The sequence below is a fragment of the Microtus ochrogaster genome, unplaced genomic scaffold (assembly GCF_000317375.1).
Source record: "Microtus ochrogaster isolate Prairie Vole_2 unplaced genomic scaffold, MicOch1.0 UNK40, whole genome shotgun sequence".
Taxonomy (NCBI): domain Eukaryota; kingdom Metazoa; phylum Chordata; class Mammalia; order Rodentia; family Cricetidae; genus Microtus; species Microtus ochrogaster.
The window spans coordinates 3,041,131-3,049,808 of record NW_004949138.1 but is presented as its reverse complement, the minus strand read 5'-3'; the positions used below and the strand labels follow the sequence as shown (position 1 = coordinate 3,049,808).

At 42.1% G+C, this 8,678-nt stretch overlaps 1 protein-coding gene across 3 annotated transcripts in view; it reads right to left on the bottom strand.

The window, feature by feature from the left end:
• Positions 1-8,678, bottom strand: part of Kat2b (lysine acetyltransferase 2B) — a 122,715-nt gene that overhangs the window by 27,730 nt on the left and 86,307 nt on the right. For all 3 annotated transcript variants that reach the window (XR_003378885.1, XM_005368755.2, XM_026790063.1), the window contains exon 9: positions 6,674-6,810. Coding sequence is in view for 2 of the 3 variants with exons in the window: in XM_005368755.2 (XP_005368812.1) it covers positions 6,674-6,810 (137 nt within the window). In the remaining variant the exon portion in view is untranslated. The remainder of the gene's footprint in view (positions 1-6,673; positions 6,811-8,678) is intronic.

Below are 8,678 nucleotides of genomic sequence, written 5' to 3'. Positions count from 1 at the left end.
AACAACAACAACAACAACAACAGCCTACAGAATGGGAAAATCACCATTTGTCTGTATTCTGTCAATTATGTTTAAATAAATGCTGATTAGCCAGCAGGCAGACAGGAAGTATAGGTGGGACAACTACACAGGAAGTAGAGGAGGGTCAAGGAGAACAGGAGAATTCTGGGAAGAGGACGCAGTCCTGTCAAGACACAGAAGCAAGATGTGACTGTGCCACTGAAAAAGGTACTGAGCCATGTGGCTAACACAGATAAAAATAATGGGCTATTATAAGTTATAAGAGTTAATAAGAAGCCTGAGCTAATGGGCCAACCAGTTTATGATTAATGTAGACCTCTATGTAATTTCTTTGGAACTTAACAACTGCGGGAACCGGGCAGGACAGAAACCTCAGACAACAGGAAATATCTTCACAGACCCCACATCAGATAGAGATCTAATCTCCAAAATATAACAAAGAACTCAAGAAACTGATCATTAAAAGAACAAATAATCAAATAAAAAAATGGAGTACAGACCTAAACAGAGAACTCTCAACAGAGTGGTATCCTGAGCATAGAAAACCTCAAAGTCTGCCCCCCTCAGTGACATACTTCCTCCAACAAAGGTATGCCCACACCAACAAAGCTACACCTCCTAATAGTACCACTCCCTATGAGATTATAGGGGTCAATTACTTCAAACTACCACAGTCATCTTTTGATAAATGCTTCAGCCAACCATTCAAACTTTTGACACCTTTTTTTAACTGTTCAAGCTTCCATATTAAGCTCAGAGTCTCTACTCAGAGGGCCCATATCAATAAACTCAACATGATCTAGTTTTATGTCCCTTCCACCATTAGCCCATACCTTTAAAATCCACTCCCACAAATATTCCCCAGACTTCTGCTTGAATGTACTGGCAAACTTATTAAGCTCTTAGTGCAGTGTGGTGATATTTTGTGCTTTAACAAAGCTTGCCTGAAGATCACACTGCAGAGACAGTCACATTACTTAGCCATGAAGGCCAGGTAGTGGTAGCACACACTTTTAATCCTAGGAATTTGAAGAAACAGGCAGACATATTTCTGTGAATTCAAGGCCACCCTGTGCTACACGAGATTGAATCAGTCTAAAAGAGAAATAGAGCTCACACCTTTGATCCCAGCCCTTGGAATCACATGCCTTTAATCACAGCACTAGGGAGGTTGAGACAGGAATGACTTGCCAGGGCAAAGATAAGAATATAAGGTAGAAGGAAAAGGCGGGAGGAGGAGAACTTGAGGGAACTGGATAGGCAAGATGGAAGAAGGACAGAGATGAGAGCAAGGAAAGAGATATTTTGATTGAGGGAGCCATTATGGGGCTATCAAGAAACTTGGCACTAGAGAAATTCCCAGGAATCCACAAGGACAATGCCAGCTAAGACCCTAAGCAATAGAGAAGGTGCCCAAAGTGGCCTTGCCCTGTAGTCAGATTGATGAATATCTTAAATATCACCATAGAACCTTAATCCAGCAACTAATGGAAACAGAGGCAAAGACCCACAGTGGAGCACTCGGCTGAGCTCTCATTTGAAGAGTGGAAGGAGTGAATATGAGCAAAGAGGTCAAGACCATGATGGGTACAAGCACTGAAACAGTTTACCTGAGCTAATGGGAGCTCACCAGCTCCAGTTGGACAGGAAAAGAACCAGCATAGGACCAAACTTGATACCCTAAATGTGTGTGACAGTTGTATGGCTGGGGCAGACTGTGGGGGGGCCACTGATGCAATAATGTCTGTCCTGTCCGTTTCAGAGACAAGCCCTGCCCATTCCACCCCCCATCAGCTGAGGCAAGCAGATCTTCCTTCTGCTTCTAGCCTGAGCTCCCTTCCTTTCCGTCTCTCTCCCGAAAAGGCAGCTTCTGTCTCTCTCCCTTCTCCCCACTTCTCCCCTTCCCCCTCCCCTCTCTCTCTCTCTCTCTGTTTTTTTCTCTCTCCTCTTCTCCCTTCTTCACTTCCACCATTTCCCCTCCATAACCCACTAAATAAATATCCAACCTCACTCTGCATGGTGTGCCTATACATCTGTCTCTCACCTGCAGCTGCACCTCGTAGGACAGGTCTCTGTCTCTCACCCACCTTGTGGCTCCTAGCCTTGGATCCGCTCCCCCCACCCCATTACTACTGGCAGTGGCACCAGGATTTAACCCTGCTGCTTGTACTGGCTTTTTGGGAACCTATTCTCTTTGGATGGATACTTTGCTCAGCCTGGATATAGTAGGGAGGGCCTTGGATCTTCCCCAAAGCAATGTGCCTTACCCTCTCTGAGGAGTGGATGGGAGTGGGTGTAGGTGGAGGAATGGGAGGAGGGGAAGGAGTGGGAACTGGGACTGGTATGTAAAATGAAAACAGATAGTATGCATTCTTTTCTTTAAAAAAATAAAATAAAACAAATCTTTTTTTAAAAAACATAGGAGGAGACAGGAGGTCAGGGCATTCAGTCTGAGGATTCAGAGACAGGATCACCTTTTTGGTCTGATGTAGAGGTAAGAACTAGTGGCTGGCACTACAGTGTAATACATTCCACATGGACTACACTTTCTATATCCCCTCTAGAAAACTGCTTTGGCCTTGAGTTTGTTTGTAAATCTAGATGTAACTAGATTTGGTGGGTCCTGAGGGACATCAGTATTGTCTTGCTGGCATTGTCTTCAGAGAGAGTCGCTGCTGGTTTAGTGGACAGTTAAGGATTAAACTCAGTGAAAGTTGAAAGGAGCAGTATTTCAAAGTGTACTGGCTGGCTTTGTGTGTCAACTTGACACAAGCTAGAGTCATCAGAGAGGAAAGAGCCTCAGTTGAGGAAATGCCTCCTTGAGATCCACCTGAAGGGCATTTTCTCATTTAGTGATCAGTGTGAGAGGGAACTGCTCATTGTAGGTGGTGCCATCTCTGAGTTGGTGGTTTTGGGATATATAAGAAAACAGGTTGAGCAAGTCATGGGAAACAAGCCACTAAGCAGCTCCCCTCTATTGGGTCTGCATCTGCTCCTGCCTCCAGGATCCTTTCCTGTTTGAGCTCCTGCCCTGACTTCCTTCAGTAATAAACAGCAATACTGAAGTATAAGCCAAATAAACCCTTCCCTCTCCAACTTTTTTTTTTTTTTTTTGATATGGTGTTTCACCGCAGCAATAGAAACCCTAACTAAGACACTTAGAGGGGAGAGGTCAAGTAGGATAAAATTCTTGCGAATCTGAAGGTTCAAAGTTCTCAGCTTCAGTAGGGTCCTCCACACATCCCCAAGCCATGTTATAGGGTCCACTCTTTACCAATTGATGCCCTGACTTGAACTGCTGACATCCTCTGAAGCTGCGGCTTGAATTTTTCCTATAATTCAGCCGACCTTATAATGAAGGCTTCAGTTTGATTTTTCTGTAACTCGAGCTCTGTGGCTGCTGGAAAGAAGATTTTTTTCTAGGGCACACTTAGAAACCTTTACACTGTTTATTAACATCTGGAGCTGGTTGACTTTATACTAAGTTCTTTATTGTCCTTCACCATATTTTGAAATTACTTAATTTTATCACAAAGCTCACTCCTATCTTTTATCAGTTTATACAGAAATACTAAAAGCAACCAACCAGCAGCATCATTTTCATTATTTTTCCCCAAATTGTCAAAATTTAAAATACAGGATCATCAAATCTAGTGCCATTCACAGCTGGTGACTCAAGATAATCAAATGTATTTACCCCTGTAAGTTTGTAATACAGTTCACACCATGGGCTTTTGGTACTCTCTGAGCTCCCAGGAGAGGGAGTGTTTGGAGAGAAGTGAACAGTTTATCCCAGACAGTTAAAAGATTCATCATTATACTTGTTCTTCTATAAGCACTTCTGGTACCAAAATCTGTATCTGTCAGGGTTCTCTACAGTCACAAAGACTATGGAATGAGTGTGTATGTATGTATGTATGTATGTAATTATTGGAATTATTGTAAGTTGGACTTACAAGCTCCAGTCCAACTACTCCAACAATGACCACCTGTGAACAGAAAGTCCAAGAATCTAGTAGTTCCTCAGTCCCACCAGGCTGGGTGTCTCAGCTGGTCCTCCGTATATACTGGAATCCTGAAGAAGTAGGCTCCATGGAAGGAACATATGTTTTAACACAGTGAGGGCAAATGAGCAAAGAGCAAACCTTCCTTCTTCCATGTCCTTATCCAGGCTTCCAGCAGAAAGTGAAGGTGCCTTCCCACCTCAATATCCAAATCAAAGGCATGCTGTCCTCCTACCTAAAGATCCATATCAGAGGTGTTTCTTCCTACCTTAAGTCTAGAATAGAAATAAGTTTACTCACTGTAAACCCAACAGAAAACTTCTCACAGGTGTGCTCTCCATTTCCTGCTTGTAGTTCACTCCAGATAGAGTCAAGCTGACAGTGAAGAATGGCAAGAATGATGGAAGGAGACAAGCAGTTCTTCCCCAGGGCCTCTAACCTGCATACTCATGGTAAAGTGTTCCCACATGTGCACAGAAACATTAAATAAATAAATGTAAATTTTTAAAAAGAGGACTGGTGAGATGGCTCATCACTCCACAAGCCTGATGACCTCAGTTTGATGCTCTGAATCCACAACTGAAGGAGATAACTGACCCCTAAAAGTTGTCCTGTACCCCATGCATGTGAATGACTCCTTCACACAACATAATAACAGTAGCAATATAATGAAAAATTAAAGTCCATTAAGGTAACAGGTTCCAAAATCTTGAAATAAACCATAAAGCAGTAGTCATATTTTATCATCTTAACAGCTCTTTTTGAATGACAGTTTTCTTTCCAGAAGTATCTATTCATCCTGACTTAACTCACAGCAGGCTGTATGACCAAGTGCCAGCACCTCATGCTTTAATCCACCCCATGCTGGGCAAGGAGATTTTTGACAAATAGCTCTGCTTGGAAGAAAAGTCCTCAGTGCAGCACTAGCTTTGAGGGCTCCAGCTGGCTGTCTAGGTTACCAGGTATCACTGTGGTACAAGTTACCAAAATAATTAACAACTAGTTTGCAAAGACATCTGAAAACGCAGCCACTTTCTTGGGCATGCTGGTACACTACTAACTGCAGCAACAGATTGTGAGATGGTTGATTGCCTCCCCACTTTAAATCTGAGTAGACCAAGCTCTGCTCATGTGAGAAGTTACAAAAACCCTAAAGCAGGAGCTCAGCTTTAAGTTCGCACAAATGGATAGTCCAGAAGGAAAGAAGAATTTTATAAGATGATTCTGTTGCAACCCCCAGTTCTCTGAATTATCCTTGGCATTGATAAAGAACCACAGAAACAGATCAGTATGAAACTTAATGATTTAATCTAGCAGAGCCACACTGAAGAAACAGAAGTTGCTTATAAACTCTGGCCATGTCTTCATTTCCTGGAAATGTCTTGAACCTCCCTGTTCCTGGCTGTCGTACAGTAAGATGTCAGCAGTACTTTCAACAAAAACGTTTTATCTGGATTGACCTAAACTATTACAGAGATCCAAACAGAGACATTATGCAAAACTAGCCAACAAGATTCCACAATAAAGGCAGCATTGCAAAAGAAGGGGAAAGGCCGGGGAGAACTGCTTCAGTTAAAACAGACTGAAGAGATGGGACGGGGCTCAGAGGTAAGGTGCTTGCCCAGCATTCAGGAAGCCCTGGATTTGATCCCCAGAACATTATGTGGTGGTTCAAGGTCATTCATCCTGGCTCTATAATGAGTCCAAGATCAGCCTACTACATGACATCTGTCAAAAAAAAAATACACACTAAAGAGATGAAGAAATGAAAACTAAATTCCATGCTCAGTTTCTAACTGAGCCTCCCACAATAGCAATACATGTTTTGAATGGCATAATTTGGTAAAATGATAACCGATCATTGGATATAGGTTAATATATATATATATATATATATATATATATATATATATTGGATATTGCATATTAGGCTAACAGGCAGGCAATTTTTCAGTGAGAAGTCTAGGGATGAACACTTTATTTTGGAAGACATACATTCCAAGCCTCAATTGTTTAATTTCTGCTAAGTGCAGTGGTGTACAGATAATACAGTCCATTAGAACAGTTACAAGCCTAGCCTGATCGTGCACACCTTTACTTCTAGCTAGCTGGCAACTGAGGCAGAAAAATTACTTCAACCCACAAGTTAAATAGCAAATCTGACTGGCAGGCCAACCCTAAATCTGCCAACCCTAAACCAGAGACCCTTGTAACAAAGCTAAATTTCCTGAGTGCTAACTTGTAGGATAATACAAGAGAATTGCTTTCATATGAGACACAGGAGAACGCATAGGGTGTGAGCTATTATTTCATCTGTTTGGAACTCTGAAATGATTCTAAAAGGTCCAGAGGGGAGGAAAGAGGAGGTAAACACAGGGAAATGGCATGTGAACACTGCGGAACCTCCAGGTGAACTACAAGGATTTTATCACAGGCTTTGTGCACTACAAGATGGAAAGGTTTCCAACTACTCGAAACTGTGGTTTGTGGCCCTGTAATTGATATTCGTCAAGGGGGACCACATCTTGGTTGGCCATTCCTGCCCTCCCCCAGTGTGTCCTCAGCATTCCACCTACATCTCTGACAGCTGATGTGGCAGGGAGACCAGAAAGGCCTTCTCAGCTGCCTGCTGGGTTCCCCCTGCTGACCTCTGGTCCAAGCATCACTGCAGGGTCTGTGATGGTAGACATGACCTCATTGATCAATTCCACAGGAATATCCCCCGACACTCGGGATCTCTTGGCTTCCTCCGGAGCATGAGAGTTGTTCATTTTTCTCTTTTCTCCTGTGATGTTCAAAATAAAAGGCAAAAAAAAAAATGGATGGTTTGAAATGGAAAATATGACCTAATGAATCTAACTTATTTTGGGGAGGGAATCTGGGGGTGAGGCATGGCTGGTCTAATACTGACTATCAGGTCAAACTTCTGGCAATCCTCCTGAATGCTGGGATAATAGGTGTACACCATCTAATTTTCTGATAGCACTGATAGCTGTCCCCAGCCTTCCAGTAGGAGAAAGGCTGGTGGTGGAAGAGAAAGGAGATCAGCACCATTGCCAGTTTCAGATCCACTTTAAAGACTGCCTGTTTTCTAAGATGTTTCCTTGGCATATGAGTTACTATGTTTCTTTAATTTATTTTTATTCACGTGTATTACTTCCTGTTTTACCTGCTGGTTTATCTGTATGTGGGCCTGAACTAGAGTTAGAGAGTTAGAGTTAGAGTTAGAGAGTTGTGCTGGGAATTGAAACTGGGTCCTCTGGAAGAGCAGGCAGTGCTCTTAACCACCCATGTTTCTTTTTTTAAAGGTATTTTTATGTGAGTGTTTGCGTGCATGTGTGCGTGCATGTGCACGTGCATGTGTGTGTGTGTGTGTTGCCCAGAGAGGACAGACAAAAGCATCAGATTCCCTGGAACTGGAGTTATATATAGGCAACTATGAGCTGTTGGGTACTAGGAACCAAATATTGGTCCTCTACAAGAGCAGTCAATGTTGTTAAATGCTGAGCCTCCTCTCCAGCCCCAAGCACATGTTTCTTCTTCTGCAGATACAGAGGTTGGTGTCATTATTCTTGGAGGATTGAGAGCTCAAAGTCATCCTTGGCTGCACAGGGAGTTCAAAGCTGTAATATAAATGTCTGTAATCATAAATGTCAAAAATTGTTAAAAAATGTTTTATTAACCCCAAATGAGAAGTTTCTGTTGCTTTTGTTTTTGGTTTTAGTTTATAAATGTGCATGTCTTCATAGAAAGAATAATGACACCAACCTCTATATCTGCAGAAGAAACATGTGCTTGGGGCTGGAGAGGAGGCTCAGCATTTAACAAGAATCTCTGTTTTTCAAGAATAATCCATGAGCACCCAGTAGCCCAAGCCTAGAGAGCAAGTCTTTCAAATACCTAGATTCTCTTTTCTGCTTTTGTCTGCTTGCTTTTAAGAATTAACTAAGTTGTTTCTCAAACCTTCAGTGCTGGTTGATCTGATTATTTCTCTTTATAATCCCACTTATCTTAATTTGCATATGGTATGTAAATTAATAGGTGTACACATGCGTATATATATTATATTTAGGTATCTTCATATATATATTTAGGTATCTTCATATATATTTGAAAAATATTAGTAAATTGTCTTACTTTTAATAATCAAAACAGGGCTGCAGAGATGGCTATGGTAAAAGTGCTTGCCTTACAAAAGTGTGGATCAAAATTCGGATCATCAGAACTTACAAAAGCTAGGCAGGCATGGTGACTCACTTGCAATTCCAGCCCTTGCGAGGAGGAACCTAATAACTCTACAGCAAGCTGAAATGCTAGACTAACCTTTATCTGTGTGTGTTAGGGTCAACTGAAAGACCCTGCCTCAAGGAATAAAGTGGAGCAAGAAGGAAGAATAACCTTTTTGTATCGATTGATTGTTTTCTGAGACAAGGTATTTCTGTGTAACAGCTCTGGCTATCCTGGAACTCCCTCCATAGACCAGACTGGCCTCGAAACTCTACACACTTGTGTACCATACACCCTCACATGTGCACCACACACACTCACATGTGCACCACTCACACTCACATGTGCACCACTCACAAGTATACCTTACACCCTCACATGTGCACCACACACTCATATGTATACTACATGTGCACCATACACTCA